The sequence below is a fragment of the Xenopus tropicalis genome, chromosome 5 (assembly GCF_000004195.4).
Source record: "Xenopus tropicalis strain Nigerian chromosome 5, UCB_Xtro_10.0, whole genome shotgun sequence".
In the NCBI taxonomy this organism is placed as follows: domain Eukaryota; kingdom Metazoa; phylum Chordata; class Amphibia; order Anura; family Pipidae; genus Xenopus; species Xenopus tropicalis.
The window spans coordinates 14,316,945-14,342,953 of NC_030681.2; the positions used below are offsets into that span (position 1 = coordinate 14,316,945).

Sequence of the window (26,009 nt, forward strand, 5' to 3'; positions counted from 1 at the left end):
AGCAGAATAGATCAATGTATCGCCATCTACTGGCCGAGGGTGGTATAGCTGTAGATATTTCTCAATGTTCCAATAGCCCTATGGTTGTAGGTGTGAGATTACCATGATTCTCTGAGACATGGTACTGCAGTGTTTTCAGAACCATGTAGTGGCCCCCTGGGGGCCTATAAAATGACTTTGGGGGGGTAGCCAGAAGGCAGTGAGATTTGTGGAGCCTGTTTTGCTTTCCTAGATACTCCAGAAAGATCAACCTGAAATCAGTTTCAGGGGTGGCTCTGTTGCCATGGGGACAGCTTTCAAAGGTGGGGATGCTTGCTGGGGTTAATTTTGCATGGCCCTGCCGCCATGCAAAATTAACCCCAGCAAGCATCCCCACCTTTGAAAGCTGTCCCCATGGCAACAGAGCCACCCCAGCCAATTATTGCTATTTAGGACCGGAGCTGCCGGAGAAAGGAAGGAGTTATCTTCTGTCACCCAACCTCCTTCCACATCCTCCAAACTTTCCCCACCAGCTTTTCTATTACTAAAGGAAGGAATATGTATAAACATATGTATAAAATCATTCTAGGGGACCTGAGCAGAGAGGTTTCCTGCATCAGCAACTGAAACTTTCCATATTTTGTCTGGACCTTGGCCAAAAAGTATTACACAGGGCACTCCTGTTGCACTGTGAGCAACTGTACATTGTTATACAGGAGGGTATATGTCCCCTTGGCCGATACAGCAATGTTTTTATATGTCTGTGATACCATTTTAAACCCAAGTAAATTTTGGAGCTCAGATAGGGCTTGCATGAAAAAGTCCAAAAACCACTGCTATACGGTAACTGTTAACCATAAACCAATTCCATGAACTACAGGCATTTAGTATTTATCATGTTTGCCAGCTGGTTTTGTTCATTATTAACTGGAATATCTCAAATTTGTGCTTGTGGGGCACTTATAGAATAAGAATCTGTTCCAAAGGGCAGCCATATGCTCACAATGAGATAAAGTACACTAAGTCAACAGTCAAGTAAAGTTCGTCATGTCTCAGTAGTTATACTTTTATGTTTATTTTCCTCCGGTGACTGTGTATAATCAAGGAAACAGATCAGTTTCACCCTCATCAGAACCAGCTATGTCTAAACCTGTTTGTATTCAACTATTATACCTTCGTTTCCTTCCGGAAATTGAATATTAAAGCTTTCTTTATTGCCTGAAATCTCCAACTTAAATGTTTAAAGTTAGGAAATGATTGCTTTACCTGTAAAGACTGATCCCAAATATTTTTATATTTGAGTGGTGGCCAAGTTATTTGAAGGTTTGTTAAGGAATTATATTCAAGAGTATGTTCTGGAGTATGGTATTATGAGTAGGTATCAGCATGGATTTATGAAGGACAGATCATGTCAAACAAATATAATTGCTTTTTATGATGAAGTAGGATGTTGGACAGTAGGGGTGCATTTTGTCAATGGTGCATTCTTAGCAGGGTGCCACAGAGTTCTATACTGGGTCCAGCTGATGTAGTAAGCTCGGTGTAGTACCCAGCTATGTTCCTGGCAGTCTCCCTTGCCCCCCACCCCCCAATACCAATGGGTTCCAGTGATGCCGATGCCCCCATAAAGCCTCAGATAAACAGTAATGGGAACCATCATAGTACACACAGAACACACGTGGAGGCAGAATGATTTTTTATTGATGATGAGAGTAACAGTGACAGTAATGAATGTTGCATTGGTCCCAGACATGAGAATGGAGGGTAAAGAGGAGGGAGGGATACAGAGGAGGGGGGGATACAGAGGAGGGGAGGATACAGAGGAGGGGGGGATACAGAGGAGGGGAGGATAGAGAAGGAGGGGGGGATACAGAGGAGGGGGGATACAGAGGAGGGGAGGATACAGAGGAAGGGAGGATATAGAGGAGGGGAGGATACAGAGGAGGGGAGGATACAAAGGAGGGGAGGACAGATACAGAACATTATACAGTATTCACACCCATCCTTCCTGTACAGATATCACAGCATTTACCATATACATAATTATATAGAGAATTACAGCAAACAGAAATGCACTGTCAGTAGAAAATACATTGGACCAGGGGGGTATATTGCTTGGGATGTTCCATTTATCTACAGTCGCTCCAGTTACAACACTAATGAACTGGGGGCTGGTAGGTCAGACTATGGTATGTAAGAGTACTTCGCTCCAGAGGAAATGTTTCAGGGACACGAAAAGTTCATGTCAAGGTTAACTTTGCCTTTAAGCTTGTTTAAAAGACATAAGGGGAATGTGATAAAAGTTGCAAGGGAGGAAGTGCTCTGTACCCAGGACAGCTCCTTGCTGGAGACAACTGGTCTTTGTTTAAAGGAAATGTAAAACCTCAACACATATTAATGTAAAAATTGCTCGTCTGAGCACTTTTGCACTTTTTATTTATTTCAAACTACATTCATTCTAGTTTTCAAGATATTAGGAGTTTGTACACTGCTAATATAATGGATCTAAAGCAACAGCGCCACCTGATGTTTAAGCCTGGAGCTGTCGGCGCAGTAACTGTAACAAAAATAGCGCTGTTGTACAATTAAATAAGATTCAAATGGTGCCAGAAACAAATACAAAATAGCAGGGGATGCCCTTTGTCTGGCTGGAAGGATTTCTGTACTTCTGTACTGTATATTCCCTGTGATTGCCAACGCACGCCGAGAAGCACTTTGGTTCTCCAACTGTGTTTAATATTCTACATACCCCTATACTCTGTATTACAGGCAGTTCTTCCCCCTGATTAGCGTCATTTCTACTCTATCTAATATGGCTACAGAAGTGTATGCTGCATATTTCACAGAAAAAGTCCCTGTCCTGCAGAGCTTACAATCTATTTGTATCCAGAAGAAAAGAACTGTATATTAAGACTCCTCCTATGAGGGGCTGGTAGCTCTGCAATCGGCAAGCTCCTTTTATCATCGATATCCAATCGGCAGCCCCTTCCGCTCTTACTGTGCCACAAATCCCAGCATCCTCCAGAAGCTGCTGTAGTAGCAAAACAGCTTAAAGGAGCAGTAACACCAAAAAATGAATGTGTACAGTAGTACATAATATATTAATTACTTCAATACACTGTAGTTTTTTAATGTTACTGTTCCTTTAAAGGCATAAAGCCTTGTGCTTGGTCAGTAAATGACCCTTATATGCACACAGAACATACACATACAGGGTAATGGAAGCAGGGGTGTGGCCCTCTGGATATTTCTTATCTACAACTCCTAGCAGATATTTCAACAGTTAAAGAGAGGCAGCCCCTGATTTAAAGCGATAACAACACATTTCAATGCAGTGCATACCATATCCACAGAATACATTGTCACTAGGGCCAAGTTGCAACTTTCAGCTGCTAAAATGCTCCACAGACAATATACTGTATTTATAATTAAAACCAAACCCCTCTTAAGTGTTACTTTCCCTTTAAATGACTAAATGGGAGATAAAAGCTACTTGTAGACAAGCTATATGCCCTAACCCTAAGCAAAGCCTAAGGTAGTAGCCGACACATCCAAACAGCTGGAGAAAGGGTTCTGGGGTTAGTGCTTTGCCTAACTACCCACTGAGTGATTTGTAGCAGCTATAAAGCAATGTGTCTGACCTCTCTAAGGGTCCAGCTCCACCATAGCTGCCTTTAATATAGGGCCCACCCACACAAGCAGGTGTCATGTCTCTTTAAGAAAAAAAAATAATAATAATAATAAAAGCACAAGTGTCTTTTGTACAAAATCTACAAGAAATGTAAAAAATAGAAACTATAAAAACATTTTTTCACATAAATTCAATACTTTGTGGTGTGCCATTATATATATTATATATATATATATGTGTGTGTGTGTGTGTTTGTGTATACAAAAACTGTAGAATGAAAATCTGACACTCAGGGAAAATAAATAACGACCGAGATACAAACGCTCCATATAAAAACCTCCATTTCCCACAACGAATAGTGAAAATCACATGCATAGATTTGGGACATAGAGGCACCCACTGATTTAATCAGGTAAAGCTGCTCGGGGTGCTCTTCTGAGCACTTTACATTATTTTATATACATTACAGGGGAACTCCTGCTTTTTGTTGAGCTCCACACAACCCAGAAACCCCTAATATCCCTATCCCTGTAATCTGTTCCTTCAAAAAGTAGGAATAAATACCATTTTTATATGCTGAAATCCAGCTGCAAAACAGTTCTTCTCTTTCTGTATCATTTGAAATCCTGGCAGGGGAGGAGAGACTAAAACTGATGTTACAAATTGTAACAACTTCTCCACAGCTTACAGACAGCATGCAGGAACAACATAACCCATAATGCATTGCACTGTGCCTTATTGACATCATGTGTGCAGGGAATTGTGGGATTTGAAGGATGCAGGCTGAGGATAGAGTTTTATTTGAGTCTCAAAGTAGCCAGCCAGATCAGAAGGGGAACAGGGGGCGGGGCTTAGGGAACTGTTCCAAACCATATTACCGTACATTAAAATCATGGAAAGGCTGCATATTTTTTTAACTGATGTATATTGCAAAGTTACTTGAAATTATGTTTATTTTTTAAAAAGCTCAAGTTGTGTTTAGGTGGAGTTCCCCTTTAATGTACGTGGGTTGATATGCTGTATGTCCCCTTTGTTAAGAGACCAAGACTCACAAACCATTTAATATATCAGAATATACATTGTTCAGATTGTAGCAGAAATGCATCAGGAGACACTTCCTGCAACTTGCGTTTCTGGACAACAGAAGTGGGTGGTGTTCTTGTTCATGATATTACGCATTTAAAACTGCTAATGTCACGAAAGCAAAAAAACAAAAATAATGTCAAGTGCTCGGATGAGCAAATCTGAGAGAAATCTCCACATGTGACATCTGACTAAATGGGCTGTACAGCCAATAGTGCAACACCACACTGATTGTGTCATGCGATTTCACCAATAGGAACTGTAGTGTATCTGTTCACTGCTTAGTCCCCTAATATCTTACCCATAATCAGAAACAATAGCTAAAATCCTAAATGACTAAAAAATACACAGATACAATTCCCTTTTACCGTTCGGCATCCCCAGACCCTCGGTTCCGGATATCTCTATATTCACAAATAAATATTTAAATAAATATTCAGACACGATGACACTAAGCGCTGACTACAAACATTCTCATTGGTTATTTTTGGTACTAACACTGGGCCAAAGCTGACCAATGCACTAACCTGTAGCAATCAATCAACATTTTATTGGGATACTGCCTGAAGAACAATGACAGTAGGATTTGGTTGCTAAGGGTTACTGCACTGGTGCCAGTTTGCTCCATGTTAGTAAATGAGGCCTTTTGTTTTTCTGGCTAGGCCCAACCCCCCCTGCATCTCCCAGAACCTCCCACTGGGTTATGTCTCACTACTTGCAGAGGGAACAGGACACATTGGGCAGATCTATCCTTAGCCTGCAGTTACTGCCTTATTCCTACAGATAAACTGCACGGAGATTGGATAAACCTTAAACCAGGCTAAAGCAATCTTTCATTGAAACTCCCAGCAACCCTTTCTACCCTCGTGGCTAGCTGACAGTGCTGGGAGTCTGCATAATGCCTCTAAGAAGGAGTGTCTCGGCTAACATGCCGCTGGTGTGTCTTGTGCAGTAAGTTGCAATTGATTGTATTCCAGGTAATTGCCCTTTGCCCCAAAGCAGTGGAACATCACAAAGGGTGACAATATATCTAAGTGAATGTACTGAAATCAGCAGTTATCCGAGCGCGCCGGGGGTGGCCCAAACGCACACAGTTTCCCCTCACAGTGCGCACGTTTCCTTTCTGCCCTTTACCATTGGTGATGCCCAGATAATCAGCCCCGCACGTTGTCATGTGACCTACGCTTCCTCCCAGAAGACACGGCATAGGCTTTACTATCTACCAGCTTTGTGCATATTCATTTTTCTCAGTCAAGATACTAAAATACTAGCACCTTAACAGTCACTGAAATGTACAGGTCATGGGCAACTCATAACCCACTGGGTAGCCACAGGGGCCATAACATAAATAATATATTAGCCTTTTTTTTTTTTTTTACCCAACCCATTTGGCTTAATTTCCAATATCTGCCTAGAGCATCACTACCTGCTCTAGAAATATCCACTGAAAAACCTATATAAAAGGATATAATGACTAAAATAACAATGAAGAAGGCTTATGGGCAGATAAAGAACCCACGTAACTGGCCAAATGTCCTGCTGTGCTCGGTCCAATACAAATTCCCCTGCAGCACTGTAGTTAGCAGCTCCCTCGCGTCACGGTATTACCCTCATGTAATATGATGAGCAGCGGTATATACCGGTAAGTGCGGTGCCTTGGCTAGAGCTGCCTCATTGCTACAGTATCGCACACTTCGGGCCGCCCCACAGGAACCATTGTTCTCAGACGGCAGAGGAGGACTGGGTGCTTCCAATGGTTAAACCTTCTTCCTGCACAGGGACCTGTTAATACAATAAAATGCTGGTAAGGAGGAGCTGGGTACAATTTATATAGACACTGAGCCCCTTTTCATTAGAAAATGCCAATTCACTTCAAACTGCCCTATGGCAGTAAGCGCTGACAAGAATGGCATCCACATCAGCGCACTCAAGGAGCAGACTTTGGCCACTAGGAGACATGCAGCACAACCCCAAGTTTATGTTCCCGGATTTTACTTTTTCCCGGAATTGATGCCGTTTCCCCTGGGAAACATAAAATTTGGGTTCTACTTTGGGTAAAATGAGTATTTTCTGTCCTAGATTACCCTTGAAGCCCACCTTCCATTACAACACTTGATTGAGGTCCTAGATATTTTTGGAGCCAAAGCTACATAAGCAATTGCTTTGTAAGATCAGTAACTTGTTATGAGCTATTGGGGTCCCTGGCTAATCGGTGGGCCTTAAAGGGGAGGCTTAATTTGAAGATGGCCCCTGGTGCATCAAGGATTGCTGAAGGGATTCCATTTTCCTGGGAATGTAACCCTTTCTAATTGTAGCTATCCCCACATGCCCAGTAATGCCAGGAAGCTGCAGCAGCAGCTGAAGAAGCCATCTTTAGAGCTAAGGGTAGCGCTTATGGACAATCATTGAACTCCAGCAAACAGGTACATTTTCTAGTGTCTTTTTGGGTAAAGTTGCATCTTTATTTAGCTATTAGGGTGGGCAAGAAGAACTTATTATGGGAGAACGAAACCTCAACAAAAATCAGGGTAAAAATGATGTGCTTCTGTAGCAGCCCAAGGCCACCCCAGCCCTTTAGCAGGGGTGATCTGTGCCTCTGTAGATGCCCCCAGCAGCCCCCCATCTTTTTTCTCATGATTAACTGCACGTTCACTGTGTTGCTGTCACTTACTTAAGCTTAGGAACTGACTAAACTTAGCTTGTCAGCAGCAGCCCCAGAGCCCACTGAGCACGTGCGGTGCCACTGACACACAAATGATGGCCTAACAAAATCCAAGATGGGGTGCTGCTGTGGAAAACTGTAAATGACTGAATCGTAACTGCTATAGGGCCGCTGCACTGGTACAGTAAGTTTACAGCATTACTACTGAATTTATTTAGTTATAAGGCCAGGACAATTTATGATTAGGCAATAAACCTGTAAATTGAAATGTAAGGTGTCTTTGGGCTGTGTATATTATATGCCCATCTCCATTATAATGTGTATCATGGATCTACCTAGTATAAGCACTAAATTAAAAAAATCAGAATACCGCGCAGAAAAAGTGCTTATGTGCTACAGGCAGTGGTAGCTTTGTCTGTTCCTGTGCTGGGAGCTCTTCTGCTTGCACAGAGACACGGACTGTCTGCTGGTAGTGTGACTGCCCTGCTTTTTTCCCATATAGATATAGAAATTGACACATCAGCCTCTTTATAACTGATCAGTAGCCTCTAAGCACAATATTGGGAGAGAAAAAAAGGGCTTATGTCCTGCTGCACTGTGATCACAAGGTCAGAAAGTGCCTATCAAATGCCTAGCCCTAGGCTTCTATTAAATACCCCTGTTGTGTTATGTGCATGGTATAACAACAACAGAATATCAATACTTACAGATTTCAATTCTGACTTTGTGATTCCCGCATTTATATTATGTCTTTTGAGGTCGGATCTGATCAGAGCTGCAAAACAAAATTCACAAGAAAGAGTTTGAGTCTCTAAAGACTCTACATAAACAATTAAACATTAAATAAACCCAACAGGATTGATTTGCCTCCAATAAGGGGTAATTATATCTTAGTTGGGATCAAGTACAGGTACTGTTTTATTATTACAGAGAAAAGGGAATCATTTAACCACTAAATAAACCCAATAGGGCTGTTCTGCCCCAATAAGGGGTAATTATATCTTAGTTGGGATCAAGTACAGGTACTGTTTTATTATTACAGAGAAAAGGGAATCATTTAACCATGAAATAAACCCAATAGGGCTGATCTGCCCCCAATAAGGGGTAATTATATCTTAGTTGGGATCAAGTACAGGTACTGTTTTATTATTACAGAGAAAAGGGAATCATTTAAACATGAAATAAACCCAATAGGGCTGTTCTGCCCCCAATAAGGGGTAATTATATCTTAGTTGGGATCAAGTACAGGTACTGTTTTATTATTACAGAGAAAAGGGAATCATTTAACCATTAAATAAACCCAATAGGGCTGTTCTGCCCCCAATAAGGGGTAATTATATCTTAGTTGGGATCAAGTACAGGTACTGTTTTATTATTACAGAGAAAAGGGAATCATTTAACCATTAAATAAACCCAATAGGATTGATTTGCCTCCAATAAGGATTAATTATCCTATTTTATTATTACAGAGCAAAAGAGGAAATCCAATTTAAAAAAAATGTAATTATTTGATTAAATGGCGTCTAAGGCAGATGGCCTTCCTGTAACCCTGTATAATGGGTTTCTGGATAACGGATCCTATACCTGTACTGTCAGTGTATCTATTTTTTGGGGTGCCATGCTGCTTGCAATTCACACACACACACATATATATATACATACATATATATATATATATATTCACAATAAATAATTGCATATATTAAACATACATAAAAACATACAACCAATACAAGAGGCTAAAATGGCCCTGCCCAAAAAAATAGCAGTATATAATATATATCCCGACTCACTGAAACCCCGTTATAAAATATGAGGATATTAGAAGACATCTCGGAGCTCCATGACCTTTATAAAATCATGGAACTCCTCAGTGCCTTATAGTATCCTTATATTTTAGAAGAGGGGGTACATTATTCACTCTATAATGTATAGGTGGCATCCGGTATATACAATCGCATGACTTGTTTGAATCAGAAGAGGTAGAAATGTTGCTTGGGAGCAGTAACCCGGTAACCAATCATTATTTTCCTTGTGCTGTTCTTATTGGGGGTGATGGAGTTTAATAAGAGGAAGCCCAGCCTGGGCATTCTTGGCACTCACTCTTTGTTAGGCTGTCATTGAGTGCACAGTACACACAGGGATAGATACTGTATCTCACTTATGCAATAAGCAAACACAGTAGGAAATCTCTGGCCAGATCTAATGGCTGTCTCAGCCAACAATGGAACAAACCCATTACTGACTCACATTGCACAGCACTGTGCCCCTGCCAGCATTCTGCACCCTGGGATGTTGGCACAGCAGTTATGGCTACATAGCAACAACTACAGTTCTAAGCAGCCAACAATGTAATGAACCAATTAAATTAAAGTTATTGGGGGGCCCTTTATACTCTATATCACACAGGGCTGAAATATGCCCTATGTGATTATATTTAAATATATATCTTATGACATGTTCATGTGAGTAAGCTGTGTATTAGAATGAAGTGCCAGCTGCAGGCATGCCTAGGAACCTGTCCCAGCCGTGCAACCACCTACGCATTACTATTGACACAACAGGTGTGCTAAGGGCACCCTCCTCTCCATCCAGCTGAATAAACACACTGCAAGCAATTCCTACGGCAGCAGAACAAAGGATTCCTTGGAGCATACAATTAGCTGAGGGGTACAGACAAATAATGTATATTGGATTGCACATATATATATATATATATATATATTGTGCTGGCCAACCCTGGGTTATGTATAGCGTCTCTCTAGGTCATCAGGGAACACCCAGAACTCTGGGGACCACAGGAACATAACATTATATATATCATAATGCTGCATTACTAAGCACCCCTTTCTATTTATTAGTATCACACCCTAATAACCAACAGCAGCCATTGTTTAAACCTAATCCCAACAAGTTGGAACTCCCTGGCTGCACACAATACACACAATACACACACAATACAATCTAAAAAAAAAAGTCTTATTATTGAAATAAGAAACCTGATACATCTTATGGCAGGATATTATTTTTCAGTGAAGAAGGTATAACTGCACAGCCCTTTGGCTACAGTGAGCTGTAGCTCCAGCAATCCCAGTCATTAATGGCTAGAAGAGCATGCTGGGAATTGGTGTTATGAAAGGCTGGATGGCTATTGGTTTTATATAGCACATGCTGTAATATTTAGCCATACATCCCTTTCAGGCCCTGGATAGAATATTATCTATCTGTAGTGATTTTTCAGGATGGGGGAAGCAATTATCCCTTGCACCCTTCACTTCTTGCTGTGTTATAGCAATGTTGAGCTTCCTTTGAATGGTGCACTGCCAGAGCATTCCCCTGTGACCCAGCTATCCCAAACAGCACTGCTATTGCCTCCCAACTAGAACTACAACTCCCAGCTTACCAGCATCAGTGCTGCCTTTTGGGCATACTGGGAAGTTCGGAAACTATATTACTATTCCTTAGCAAACACCTTTCCAGCACAGGAAACCCATCCCTGTTTCCATGACGGCAGGTAATGTGCGTCGTGAGATCGGCGCTGTTGGAAGAGGCCCAGTTCTGTGCAAGTTATGTAAGTGCCTAGGGCCGCAAAGTCATTGCCAAACTATCACTAAGCTTTCAGGTAGGGCAGATGCAGACAGGCAGCACCCAATTCCTTTCTGCCCCCACCTGGCTGCTCAGACTTTGGAAATCAACTCTTTGCAAATGATTAGGTGCCTGGCAGTCTCAAAACAACATTGTATTTCCATTAAAGGGAAAGTATACCCACAGACTAACAGTAATCAGCAAAGCATATCTTAAACTGGTCCTAAAGGTGCCCATACAAGTTAATATTCGCTCACTTGGCGAGGTCGCCAAGCGAGCGGATCTTCACCCAATATCCCCACCTTACGAGTGAGCAATATCGGGGAGCGTGTAGGCGAATTATATTGGCGGCAATGGGGCAGTAGGTTTGGAGACCGCATCAACGAGCCAATGCGGTCCCCGATCAGACTAGATTTTCTAACCTGCCCGATCAAGATCTGCCCAATTTCAGGCCAGATATCGGTCGGGCAGGCCCGTTGGTAGTGCCTATACACGGGCCGATTAGCTGCCGAATCAGTCTAAGGGACCGATATCGGCAGCTAGAACTGGCCCGTGTATGGGGACCTTTAACCAGAAACGTACCTGACATAATCTAACTACAACAAGCAACATGCTGGGAGTTGAAATTCAGTGACATCTGGAGGAAAACATTGGCTTCCGTCATCCTTCCATAGCTGTAAATACCCTTTCAAGTCTGGCATTCTAAAGGTATAATTTGAGGGCATGAACTGTCAAACAGGGTCATAAATGTAGCTCTACATGAAAGGGTGACTGTGTATAAAAAGTAGAATAGGGAGGTGCTATGATACAGTACAGACAGAGACTAGTGGTCTCTAATATTCTCATCTCTCTGACCATCAGCAATAAGCTCTAGGGATTAAGGGCTATGGCACATATGGCAGTTAGAGATATCTCTGCTACGGACTCGCACCATGAGACCTTAGGGTTGTCCAGAATGCCAGGCAGCGTGTTCCAGAACCAGACAGACCAACGTGCAGGTTTCCGGGACATGCTAGGGTTAATTGATTCTGACTCACCGGATGAACATGAATTTCAGCCAGGAGATCTGCCAGTATCGGCTAACAGTGATACATGAAATATTGTGCCAAGGCAGTTAAATGGGAGGGGAAAGCAGAAGCCCTGGCATGAAATGGGTACTGTGATGCCCTGAGATAAACAGATTGAAACCTCTCTCTATAAAACAGGAGGCTCCACTTGCAAAAGAAAAGCCCCGGCAGCAATGTGAAATTTACTATAACAGTATCCCAGGCTTATAGGCTGTTCCAAATGCCATTTGCACCCAAACAAATAAACTACTTCTTCATAACAAGCATCCTATCTTACACGAGGAAGGTTTTCATTGTATAGTTCTGGAGGCAGCCGTAAATGACAGCTGATCTCTATTTATCCCCCCTGTGTAAGAGCTACACTGTATCTTAAAGGAGAAGGAAAGGTAAATCCACTGGGGTGTGCCCAGGGTATAAGGTAAGCGATTACAATCACTGGGGGGTGCCTAACATTTTGCCACCCCCCCAGTGATTGTACCTTTCCTTCTCCATACACACGTATACATCAGCTTTAAACTCAGCCAGCCTTGATCAAGTTGGCACCCTAATGGTGCATATATGGCCTCAAAATGATACCTAATATGGGCTAATTCAGCTAGTGACAGGATTGGGTGAAAAATCCAGTGGGACACAGACCACCATCTAGCTGTATGCTCCCATCATTTTGAGCCTGATTCCCTGTGCTAGACTCCATTGTTTGTGTGTGATTCTATGAGTCCAGGGGGTATACTTATCAAAGAATGAAGTTAGAGTTTGCCAAAGTCCCCTAGAGTGAAATTCCATCACTCTCCATTCATTTCTATGGGATTTTTATAATACCCCCAGGTATGAACCGAACTGTTCTATAACTAACTGTCCAATGATGCCCCACTGTCCAGCCTCTCTTGCCATCACACTCTAGTGAGAGATATTCTTTTATAAAAAGAAGGTTTGGTCGAATGCACTTCATGGGAGTCCCTACAGACATACTGTGATCACTGTGTGGAGATCACCTTGGCTTGTAGGAGACATGCCCTGTGCCTAGTTCTCATACAATATGGAACCCTTTAATCACAGCGTTAGTCCCGGACACCTATTTAAGCATTTTCAGCCGCTGGTAACACAAACTCACCTGTTAGTATGATACCCACAAACATCCAGGCGCACAGAAAGATGTTCCCAGCTTGTGGATTGTAGTCTGTAGTCAGTTTCCCTTGGGCTAATGTGAATAAAATCCCAAATATCTGAAAGGAGAACAGCCAATAAATACCCTGTGTGAAGTCCCTGCATGCTACAAGCAGCCACATTCATGTTCATGAAGAAGTTAGCTCTGTATTAGGGAGTGTTTTCCTTTTGTACCGCTTTGTAACATCAGGCTCTCTATTTGTAACCAAGAAGACTCCCCCTAAAAAGTACCCATGGCATTGGTTTTGCTATAGGAGCCTGATGCCACAGGTTAGGTTAACTACAGAATCAGAATTTAAATATTAAGATGATAATTTTGTATAAAGAAATATATACAGTGATTGGTTAGACAGGGGCAATTGCAAGAAAAGGGAGTCACACACACTAACGTTGCTTAGGGGCCAGGCCCGGACTGGCAATCTGTGGATAATGGCAAATGCCAGAGGGGCTGCTGTAAGATGCCATAGACAGTCACTATTTAGTGTTTGGGCCTCTGTGTACTTGGAATGCCAGGGCCTATCTTGAAGCCAAGTCCAAACCTGACTGCTACTGTATGAGGCTGACATGTGAAGGATTGGCTGCACTGATACATAAGGGACAGGAGAGATATTTAAAGTGGGCTGACAGTTCAGTCACCTACCTGGGCAGAGGCATTTAGAAGCCCTGATGAGGTCCCTTCTGATTCTGGGTACGTTATCTCCACAGCAAACTCGAAACCAAGCGGCAGATACCCAGTCATAAAGAACCTGAAATGGAAAGATAAACAGGGCCAGTTATAGACACTGCTTAGCTCAGGCCTACTGATCATTAAAGGGAAACTATACCCCCAAACAATATATAAAATATATATAAAAATATATTGCATAAACAAGCAACCCCGCTTCATCTAAACAAACCATTTTCATATAAATAAACTTTTTTAGTAGTATGTGCTATTGGGTAATCCTAAATAGAAATTACCCAATAGCACCCAAGGGCCACTTCCTGGGATCACAGGAGTCACAGTGCACACAAACAAGCCAAGGCACACATACATGCTAGGCCCCATCAGCCAATGAATGGGCAGAGTTCTGCCTTTTGCTCCCACACTACTTCCTGTTACAGTCAGAGCTACATTATTTCCTGTCAGCTGATCTCTGAGGGAGCACACAGCCCATCACTAAATGGCAGCTCAAGGGAAAGGATGTAAAAGGGCAATATTTACTGATATATATATTCCAGTTAAGCGAGATTCTTTAATAGGTCACTTAATATGACATAAACTATCTGTTGGTTAGGTATTCATTCTGGGGGGTATAGTTTTCCTTTAACCACAAATGGCTCTTCAACTCTAACTGACTGCCTGTCCTGAAAGTGATGCATAGATTTGTATAAACTCTATGGACAATTTCTATACATCAGGCAGCAGTACAACTGGAATGACTGCCTCAGACAGATGAAGGGGAACCCACTGGGTACAGCAATAAAGAGATGCATGGCAACATGGGAAGGCTGAGCTTGGGATTCTGCAGCAAATGGACTGGAGTTTCTTCTATTTGATTTGGAATGGCCCGCCGGGGCACCAGGAGAAAACCCTATGAGTCCTGGTCCTGTTTGGCCCTATGGTCCAGGCACATAGGCAGGCAATGCAGTGCAGTGGTGCAGAATGTATCAGGCAAAAAAACAGCCACATAAATAATCAGTACTAGGAAGGGGTTCTGTGCCGGAGGTGCCCTTAGCTGGGGGGTGGGCCCTTATCTCAGGTTTTCCGGTTGGCCCCACCTCCCTCAGTCTGGCACCGGCTGCAATACATATGGCCTGTGTTTGGTTACTAGAAAAAGTCAAAGAAAGCACTGGATAAAACTGCCTTAAGCTGCTTACCAGGGTTAGAACATTCTAACTCTAGAAAGACCGACCTGCCTTCTCTACCCAGACAAGGTTATTTCAGGACTAGCACCGGTATTTATTGTGCTCTGCGGCACCTGACAATGTGCCCTTTATTTACAGCATCTGGCGACACCGTCAGTCACTGTCAATGACATGGCCCCAGGAGCTTACCCAAGAACCCCGCCTGTCACAAACACCACCACGAGGTTATCAAGGTCCAGCGTGAAGGTGAAAACCAGCATTCCGATGAATGACAGGATGTAAACAATCAGCGTCGTTTGTCTGCAAGAGTCATGGAGAGAAAAGACAGACACTGCTGTTATATAACCAGCAAACGTTATATCATATATACACATATACACAAACATACATATAAAGTTAAATGGTATATAAGCTGCAAACCATTATGTGTACACACACACACACTGATCTACATCATTAAATAAGTAAAGGATAAATAATACAAAGGAAATACAGATCACTTTCTGTTGTTGTAAAGGGGTTGTTCACCGTAAAATGAAATTTTAATATGATGTAGAGGGTGATAATCTGAGACAATTTCCAATTGGTCTTCATTTTTTATTGATTGTGATTTCTGAATTATTTAGCTTTTTGTTCAGCAGCTCTCCAGTTTGGAATTTCTGCATCTATCTGGTTGCTAGGGTCCAGGTTACCCAAGCAACCAGGCAATGGCATAAATGAAAAACTGGAAGATAAATAGGATAAGCCTGAATAGGAGATAGCAAAAAACAAAGTAAAAATAGCAATAAAACTATAGCTTCACAGAGAGATTTGTTGGCTGCCGGGGTCAGTGACCCCCATTTGAAATCTGGAAAATGAAGACGAATAACTCGTCCAAACTGTACCAAATAAGAAATGAAGACCAGTGGAAAAGTTGCTACCCATTTTATAGCATACTAAAACTTAAAGCTAAACTACAACTTGAAATCAAATGTCAAAATGATCCTGAGGTTTTCTGCTTTACTGCCAGCACAAACATGAGTTCTGCATGACTTGCTTTAGTTAACCGCACGTAACTCTCTCATGCTGCTAATAAGAGGCAGATTTAACAAAATGTGAGATTAGAACTAACTACGGAAAAAAACACTCACTTTCTATTCATTCCTATAGGATTTTTAGAAGTGTGTTTATCAATTGTTGAACTCAATGATAAATACGTTTCTAAAAATCCCATAGGAATGAATAGAAAGTGGGTGAATATTCTAGCGCAGGGATGGAGAGCCTGTGCCCTGGCTGCCTTTGTGGTATAAAACTGAGAGTATCTGCAGGGTGGGTATTGTAACGTACAACAGGAAAGACTGGAGAGAATAAAATACACAGATATATGTGGGGTTAGTACTCTACAGTTATGTTTCCACCTCAACAGTGGCAGTAAAGGCAACAACTTATTGTACAGCGCTGCGGAATATGTTGGCGCTTTATAAATAAATATTAAATAATAATAACAATAACATGTGCTTAAGAATAATTATACACCAACAGATCGATCAGCGTTTGGTCACAGTGGCCAATATTGATGGAATTGCTGCTTATTTGGCCAATACTATGTTGCAGCGAGTACTCGGAAGCACTGGGTTCTCACATGTACACAACAACTGGATGATCCATAGCTGCAATGTTCACTTACTTGTATGTTTTGGAATAATCCAACCACAGACCACAAATGATGGAGCCAACCATGCCTGCCAGTACAAGCGTTAGGCCGATCCTTCCAGCGTTCACTTCTTCATCCTGAGAGAGGCACAACATACACCTTGTCATGTAAACAACGGCCAGGCTTGGCTATGGTACCATTAAATGGGCTATTCTGGTCCCTAATGTGGGTCTGTATGGAGAGGTTCTCCTATAACCGTGACAACTCCTACTTTAAATCGGACCCACTAGTGTCTAGATGAGTCTAATTGGAACTGAAGCCCTACAAAAAAGTGGACTTTTCCCCCTTTTTATACTAAAAATGCAGTTGCATGAAATATTCTGATGCTGCATATAAAAGAGTATTCAGGCTAAATTGGAGCATTGTACACTTCAAAGCACAGCCAGCGTGAAGCAGATGTGACCCAAAAGAATCAGCTCTACTCCTTGTGTTCCCCACCCAGGGTCCCGCTGACTCTTTCATTACAAAGCATTTAGCTTTAAAGGGAAAGCATCATCCCCAAATTCCCCTTTGTATTAAATATATCTTCCATGCACTTCATTAGCCCAAGCAAATTCTGTTAGTACAATTTTCATCAAATTACTTTTTGTTAATAATTAAACCTGTTAAAGGCTCAGTACCCTGCAGCTGTAATTGTGCTTAGTGCTATAACACAGTGAGGATTTGTCCATGCAATACAATCAGTGCTGTATGCCCATGGCTGGGGTACCAATGCTGATATGTGTTCCAATATAGGAGAACAAAGATGTGCTGCTCTGACTCGACTAGCGCCCCCCCAGGAAACCAGGTGTTTGGGGATCTATTAGTTCTCAGTTACTCACCGGATAATGAAACGTGATCATTTGGTTTAGCAGCGTGGATACAGAATAGAAGGATCCAGTCATGATGCCTGGGATGAGAGAACAGATTGGTTTATCTGCAGGGAACACAGTACAGGAGAAACAGGCCCCTACCCTCCCACTCTCTATATGCAATCACTCAGCAGGGTTAGCTGATTGCTCCAGAAACACTACTATAGTTAAAAAATAATATATACAGTATATAAACAAAGCAGCTGTGTAGCCATGGGGGCAGCCATTTTAGCTGAAAAAAGGGGGAAAGGCACAGGTTACATAGCACGCACAGTTACATAGCCCTATTTCAATTTGAATAGCTCCCCCCACAGCTACACAGCAGCTTTGCTTATATAAACTATAGCAGGGTTTCTGAAGCAGTAGTACAGTAGGCAGTAGTACAGTATATTTTAATTACTTTGATACACTTTCATTTTATGGCTGTTTTGGCCCAAACAGCCATATGGTCACTAAATAGTGTCTGTCTATGGCAGGGGTGGCCAGACTCGGTCTGGTCGCGATCAACCAGAATGACGTGGAATGCGGAAGTGCGGTGTGAATGCGTACGTACGTGAGGTCGTACTGGTGGACCACGATCAACGTATTGGCCACCCCTGGTCTATGACATTTTACAGCAGCCCATCTGGGTTTTGCCAGAATCCACAGATTGCCAGTCCGGGCCTGACCCACACCCAACCATACAGCCTATCAAGGGAACTTACTGTCAGTGAAAGCAAATGACGGGCTGCACAACTAGGTTAGGGCACTTTTCTGCCAACTAAAAATGCCACCTGTTGCATAAGCCTTATTGCTTACATGACACCTTCTGGGCTTCTGTGCCACTGGTGAATCCATAAGCCTCTAATACAATGGTGTGCTCTGACTGTTACAGCAATGGCACATTTTAATCTGCTGCTACCCCCTGTTGTGAATGGCTGAGACTGCAGGGTTACCCCTGGTGCTCCCTATTGTAGATATATATGTATATAGAGACAACATGGTGCAGGAAGAGATCATGTGACAAACAGACCTGCGCAGGGAGCAATGCTTTTCCCATTAGATTAAGGGAAAGACCCCTCCCACTTACCATAGCTAATTAGCAGGAGAACAAATGGAACGTTCCTGAAGAGGTTCATTATGGAAATCTTGTAGGAATAATCCTCAGTAGCCTCATCTTGCAGAAGCGCTTGGGACTGGCTCGGAGGAATCTTTGGCTTCTCCTTGAAAACTGTAACAGATAAATAATGGATTAAGGTTTTCCTGATTGAATCAGCCGCTTAGTGTTTCCTGAGCGACATTCTCTGTGCTGCAGTTTCTGCTCAGGGACAGACAGGCAATAACTCCAGGCCATAGCATCCAAGCAATGGAACCATTACACTGCAAACGTGGCTCTAAAGCAACAGCAACACCAGCTGATCCCACCTCTGAGCCCCGAAACCAACAATGGGATCCCATAAGGGTTGATATCATGTCCAGACTGGGATTTAATATAGGCCCTGGCATTTCCAGTACACATGGCCCCCACCAGCCCAATAAATAGTGACTGTCTATGGCATCTTACAGCAGCCCCTCTGGCATTCCCAGTACCCAGAGGCACAAACAGCCCCCCCAGCCCAATAAATAGTGACTGTCTATGGCATCTTACAGCAGCCCCTCTGGCATTTGCCAGAACCCACAGATTGCCAGTCCGGGCCTGGTTAATATAAGTAACTTAATATAATATATAGAGCTTAATATAAGTTCCATAAGTACAATTGGGTCCCTGTGGAGGTCACTTAATATGGTCCGGAACAGAAATGCAGGATACTAACACTAGTACTGTCTTCTTCTCATTTGTACTTTACCATTTGGAATATAATATGCACATACGCAATGGAACAGGGAAAAAACCATCACTGTAAAAACATTCTATAAAAACAGCAAAGAGATGCCAATAGCTACCTAAGTAATAACTGGAGTGAAGTCAGACACAAGTTGTGTGTTAATGTCAATAATTTCCTTAGATACACCTTTCTATATAATAATTAGGTGACTAACACCTGCTCATCTTGTAGCCAGGCTTTGTGCCATGGTCACTGACCCTAGAAACCAGACCTTAAGGCAAAAGAAATTAGTCAGAAACTACAAAAATGAAGCTGCGTTTCAGGTTTAAATTCCATTATAAATGTTTTATACATAGCACTGCCGTGACACCCAAACTTCATTAGAAAGGTGTATCCTATATACATGGTTTAGTGGCAGTTGTGCCAGAAACCTCAACAAGATGTTTTATTAACTACCCTGGGGGGGCAGAAATATGTTGCTTTCGATAAAAGATCCCCTATCAGCAGCCTGCTTCTTATTTTGGGGCAATAGGAGAACATTCAAGCAATCTGTGCCGAAGTTCACAGTATGAATGACCCGGTGCCATAGAATGACTCTCTCTTCCTGCTTCCAAGCACAGTGCCAATAGCCCGCAGTGTAATCAGCTGTAATACACAGCACGCGTCACACCCCGCAGTGACTTCTATTTACATTGGAGGGGTAACAGATAGAATTGCTGGCTGGCCTCACACACACTTGCTCAACACACACTGCATGGGAGATTATCCGCATCCCCCTCCTGTCCTGAAATCCACTTAGGCCAGACACAGGGTGGGTAATCCTCAGAGAGATGAATGGGCAGGTTTCCTACTGACAGATTAGTGCTCACTATGCCGACATAAGGCTGACTCCACAAGGTATAGGATTGTGTTTGGCACAACATAAGGGAGGATCGGTCCTGCAGAAGTGCTCAAATATTCCAGTTGGTGAGTCGGGTGTCAGGTTTGGAAAACAAGGTGGAAAGATGTCAATGGTACAAACAGACTGCTGCTGTGTTCCAGGGGGAAGGTGTATAAAGAGCTTCCAGACCAACCCCCCACCTTTCAATTGGTGCCTCCCAATAGGTGACCATGTGGTTGGTAAGTGCCACTTCACCACGGCTTGGAAAACACAGAGAGACACAAGTAGGCACGAGAAAATATTGCACAATTACTAACCTTTCTAGGAAAGGTTACCTTCGGGGGTGTGGGAAACCCATATCAGAGAAACAACCCCCCAGCACTTAGATACCCTCTCATCTGCGCCAGAAATCCGCACAGGTGGGGAAATACAAACACTTTCAAAAATAACTTTAGAACAAAATCTCTTTGCGCAAATCAGTGGAGGTCAAGTAGATACACCTTCCAATTCATGATGGAGAAACAGCAGTGACAACCTAAGTACCCCCCGTGTCATCTGGCTTGACTCATTTCTAATACAAGACGGCTGTGCCAATACTTATAAACGGTCCAAATTGCCAGACAACATCTGCCTTTTTATGCCAGTGATCCCCGACCAGTGGCTCAGGGGCAACATGTTGTGCAGTGCCCCCAAACCAGGGAGTTATTTTTGAATTCCTGACTTGGGGGCAAGTTTTGGTTGAATAAAAACAAGATTTCCTACCAAATAAAGCCCCTGTAAGCTGATAGTGTGCATAGAGGCTGCCTAATAGCCAATCACAGCCCTTATTTGGCACCTCCATGAACGTTTATGGTGCTTGTGTTGCTCTCCAAGTCTTTTTACATTTAACTGTGGCTCATGAGTAAGAAAGGTTATGGACCCCTGGTTTATATGGACCCCCAACCAATTTCTCACAAGCAACATGTTGCTCACCAATGCCTTTGATGTGGCTCCCAGTGGTCCCAAAGCAGTTGCTTATTTTTGAATTCCTGGCTTGGAGCGATACAGACTGTGTATACTGTCAAACAGAGCCTCCTGTAGGCTACCAGTCCACATTGGACTACCAAATAACCAATCACAGCCCTTACTGAGCACCCCCTAGGAACTATTTTAATGCTTCTGTTGCTCCCCAACTTTTTTTTACATTTAAATGCTCACAGAACGAAGGCCTGTGCTGTGTATGGGTATCAGGTGGTATGTGGCAAAAATCTATTAGTATGAGGCCCATGTCACCAGTCTATTTGGTCTGCTCTGTGTAATATGTAATTGTATTTAAAAAGAAGATATCAGGTGGAAATGTGTTTTTATTATACTTATATAATAAGTAGACTTTCTGTTCTGACGATTTCCAACTGGCGATGCCAGGAATTGGTTTATCTTTCTATACAGGCCCTTACTTATTCCTCTTTCTATTCTTTCTAACTGTAACTTGTCTTATGAAAGTCATGCCTATGCTACACGTGAATTAAATTTAGAGGTGATTGCCCACTATTTGAACAGTTCTCCTTGGTCCATTCCTTACCCAATAATGGGTTTCAGGGGGCTTTCTACCTACCAGGAGATGTTCTTATTCAGGTACAGGGTACAAATGCCGTTTCAGTGTTTCCCGAATCTGTTTATTTATTAATAGTCAGTAATTTCTGGTACTATTTCATGTCCCGGACCCCCAAGGATAGTCATTATATATAACCAATAAGGCTACAATAACCTTGCAAGGGAATGGAACGGCCACTCACCTGCTATAGTCAATATGAAGAGCAACGTGGAGACAACAGCTGTACCATAGAACATAATGCTGATGTTGTGTCCAGTAAGTTCCACATCATCGTCGACCTTTGGGACTAACACAGGAGGTAGAAGAAATCCAATAGCGGTTCCAAGCTGTAAAACAAATGAATGGTTAGCAAAAGTGGGTTAAAGAGCACAATGCTTTGCATTAAGATAGAGGCTGGATGGAATGACGACACTAAGAGGTTTTATTGCTGGGGCTGTGAGTCTATAAGAGCTGCTACGGTTGCAATATCATTATCGTATGTGCGGCTCAATAGGACTCACAGGAGTGGTATCAATAACTTACCATCCCACACAGGGCACAGCACAGTGACAATGATGTTAACACATAGGGCATCTGCTTTAGATAGGGAGGACTCTGGGAGATGCTATCCAACACCTGCTGGAGGGTTGAAGTCCTAAAAACCCATATTCTGCATGCTGCTCACCAGGCATTGCCCATGAAAGCCAATAGGCATCATGGCTCAATACTGGTCCCTATACAGCAGCATTATTAATAAAGAAATCAGGAATATTGAGTTCAGCATTAACAAAATCACCTTCGTGGCCTACACTGGGCCCAGAGGGATCAGTTTTTCCCATCAACCTTACGTGGGCATACCGACATAAACAGAATGGCAAGGGCAGCACATCTATAAGGGGAAGCCAATTGCTTTGGGCTCAGTGACGGAGGGAGTATCCATTCTGCCTTCCTTAAATAGCTCAGGGTGTAACATTCATAATAGATAAAAAGTGAATTCCCTACGGCACAAATCATAAAAATGAGACCAGAAAAGTGAGATGCCTTTCAAGGGTAACTAAGCAAAACTAAGCAGTTATTGTTACGGGAGGCTGTTCCGGCACAGGAGCCAAAAGCAAACAAACACACCTTTCCATACACGTGTGAACGGAACAGGGGGGGAGTCAAAGGCGAATTCTGCGCACTTTCAGCATTCGGTTATTTTCCAGCCAGACACACTAGTACCTCAAGAGACTCAGCACATCTCTATTATAGCCCAATGAATGTCTATCTGCTCTCCTAGATACTGCCTGAAGCCTGGCCTGATAGGTTAATTAGGGTGAAGCTTGGGGTGAGTGCTTGTTTGCACAATAGTGCTTTGGGTGCTTTGAGGGCTGCCCAAACATGCAGCCTTGTGTATTTGTTTATAAATCATATATAAATCCTTTATTATAATTTTATCAGATTATAAATCCCTTGTGTATATTGTTTATAAATTCAGTGCATTTTCTGCCTCCGTTAAGCCTCCTCTTCTCTTTAACTTTCACTGTCACTGTCAAATAAGCCACGAGCAGCAGAGCAGTAAATGATAATAACGATAATAACGATAGTTTAGCCAAAGCTAGGGAGCCACTGCCTGATTCAGAGCGAGTGCAGAGAATGGGATGCCCCCAGCACCGTGCAGTCAGTCTGTGCCACAAGACTTGAGTCAGTACGGGCACATACACTGGGCACCCTTGGCTTGTCCATTCTGCCTTTCATATAGACCTCTCTGACAGCAGGAAGCAGGGCCCCACACTGAGCTCTCAGCCGACACAGTGCCAAAAAAAAAAAAGAAGACTGACTTCCTCATTGCAAAATTGGGCCGTGCACCCATGCTTCCAGATCGACTAGTTATAGGAGTGCAGCCTCCGGCAACAGGAACTCCTCGTGCAATGTTTTATAGAATTACTGTAAAGTTACTTACTGAAAATCCCTGAATTCAGCCTCAGTACCCAATGGGGGAGATGCCCCAAAGGCAGAGAGCATAAATGGCCAAAGGCTGGTAACAACTGGCACAGCAGACAGAAGGCCTGGCCACAAACTGTAGAACATTTTGCACTGACTCAAAGTGACTTTATTGGCTCAATAAATAAAGCCAATAAAGTCACTTTAAGGCACTACAACAAGTTCTACAGTGCGCAGCAGTTTCCTGGACTATATGTGTCTTTAGACCTGGGGCAGGTTGGGTCATATACTGCTTGGTGCCTGTACCAAAAGGATTAACATAGGAGTAGAGCACTTTACTATTGTGCAGAAGGCCTGGCATGGGTTATGAATAATGTGCAATTTCAAAATATGTGTTTAAAACAAAATCTTCCTCCAGGTTTGGAGGGGCCTAATAGAATGGCCATGGCTAATTGAACTGGAAGGTTAAAGCCCTGGCTCACTATGGGCTGGGGGAATAAAGTGGCCACAAAAAAGAACTAGACACTGGTACATTTAACCAAACCCCCAAGCAACCCATGTAAACCCTCATGTACTATATACTGAAAATACCCAACCACTGCTAAACTGGGCCCCACCATGGGGACCTCTTAATCTTGGGGGACCTGGCTGAGTTCTTGAACAAGCAGAGTATACAAGGCTATTGTGATACTAATATCTACAGTTAGTATTAATGTTTGTATATATAGTTTATGTATGTGAGTGTATAGATAGGTCAGTATAGGGTGTGGGTGCTGGGTTTACTTGGAAGGGTTGAACTTGATGGACTCTGGTCTTTTTCAACCCTATGTAACTATATATGCCCTTCCTGTCCTACTGTAACCCCAGCTAAGCCAACATTCTAATTCTAGAATCTGAGACTGAGAAAAGACTCAGGTCTACTAGATTTAAACTTTGGTCCAATAATTCCCACGCCAACAGGGTTCCCCCCAACTTGTCGTACCTGGTTGCCCAGTACCGCCGTGGCACAGGCTGTGGATACCTCCTTAGGGCCAAACCACACCGATGCCACCTGAGAGGGCAAGCCCAGGATAAAGACTTGGGCCACCGAGCAAACCGTCTGGGCAAACATGGTGACCCCGAAGAGGTCCGGCCGGACGCTGGCACATTTGAGCCAAGCTCCCAGGCAGTTGAGCCCTGAGCCCAGCAGGGCGGTGATCCTGAGCCCCTTCTTGTCCAGTAGCCAGGTGGCTGGGAAGATGAGGGGCACATAGGCCACCATGTAGACCACAGAGAGCCAGTCGATCTTGTCGCTGGTGACCTGGTAGAACTGGGTGAAGATGGAGGTGATGATGCTGTACTGGATCCATTGGTAGGCATTGACCAGCGAATAGAGGCTGAACACTGCCAGGATGAGGAACCTCCTGCGGTACAGCCGGGTCTCCAGGGGCTGCCCGGGCAGCATGGCCTGTCTCTCTGCCTGCTGGGGAGGCAGCTCGGTGTTCGGGCTGCGGGGGAGCTCAATCACGCTGACTTGCAGGTCCCCATTGCTGACAGGCGCCGGGACGTCCTCCTTCTCCAGAATGTGCCCATTGTGATGCTGCGTTACCTCCGGAGACACCATGGTGCTGGGGGAATGGGCAGAGGGTGAAACAGCGGGATGGGGCAGGCAGAGAGGGACACACACATGCCCAGGCCCGGCAGCTGCACCAACAGGCACAGAAATGACAGAGAGCTCGTACTGTTCTATCCCTTCAGTCAAGCACACCGGCACTCACCGACCAATAGCAACGCAGGCCTCGCCCCGTCAGCCAATCACAACAAGTCCCGGGGCTCCATCCCTACGCTGATTGGGCGACGCTTCTCTGGCTCGATGTGAGCGCCGAATCCGCTGTAAGAGATGCGCAAATAGTGCCCAGTCACGTGGTTGTACGAGCTGCTCTGTCCCCTGAGGGGAATAATATATATAATAATGTGTGTGGGTGCCGGGGTGACTCCTGGGAGAATGCAACATACAGCCAACAAAGCATTCAAGCATAAAAAATGCGCCTTATTACATAGCTGGGTATCAGATAACACAAATATTCACCAGAAACTATGTACCGTGTAGGAGGGGCCATTCCCTCACCCACACAGAGCCCCAGGTGTAACAGCCTGCCCAATAATCTATGTATTTACAGTATGCACAGTCCTCTCCCAGTATGTTACTCAGTGGGTCCCTGCTTGCACCCCCATGGATAGACCTACCTACACCCACCCTACTGTACTAGGCCATAGTCACAGCTG

At 43.4% G+C, this 26,009-nt stretch overlaps 1 protein-coding gene across 1 annotated transcript; it reads right to left on the reverse strand.

Moving 5' to 3' along the window:
* Positions 1-5,148: 5,148 nt before the first annotated feature.
* Positions 5,149-25,493, reverse strand: flvcr1 (FLVCR heme transporter 1). Its single transcript, XM_002934686.5, has 10 exons — positions 24,727-25,493; positions 22,024-22,168; positions 18,633-18,773; positions 17,534-17,601; positions 16,686-16,789; positions 15,209-15,319; positions 13,812-13,917; positions 13,119-13,230; positions 8,063-8,130; positions 5,149-6,475 (listed from the first exon to the last, which is right to left on the reverse strand). The coding sequence occupies exons 1-10, from the start codon at positions 25,345-25,347 to the stop codon at positions 6,416-6,418; spliced, it is 1,536 nt and encodes a 511-aa protein (XP_002934732.3). The 5' UTR covers positions 25,348-25,493; the 3' UTR covers positions 5,149-6,415.
* Positions 25,494-26,009: the final 516 nt, after the last annotated feature.

Bases quoted from the DNA above. Each gene is read 5' to 3' on its own strand.
- flvcr1 (XM_002934686.5), bottom strand. From the start codon at position 25,347: ATGGTGTCTCCGGAGGTAACGCAGCATCACAATGGGCACATTCTGGAG. The intron at 17,602-18,632 runs GTAAGTGGGAGG...CTCTCATCCCAG, and splicing joins TCTCCTGCTAATTAGCTATG to GCATCATGACTGGATCCTTC. The intron at 13,918-15,208 runs GTAAGCTCCTGG...TTTCCATTTCAG, and splicing joins GTGACAGGCGGGGTTCTTGG to GTTCTTTATGACTGGGTATC.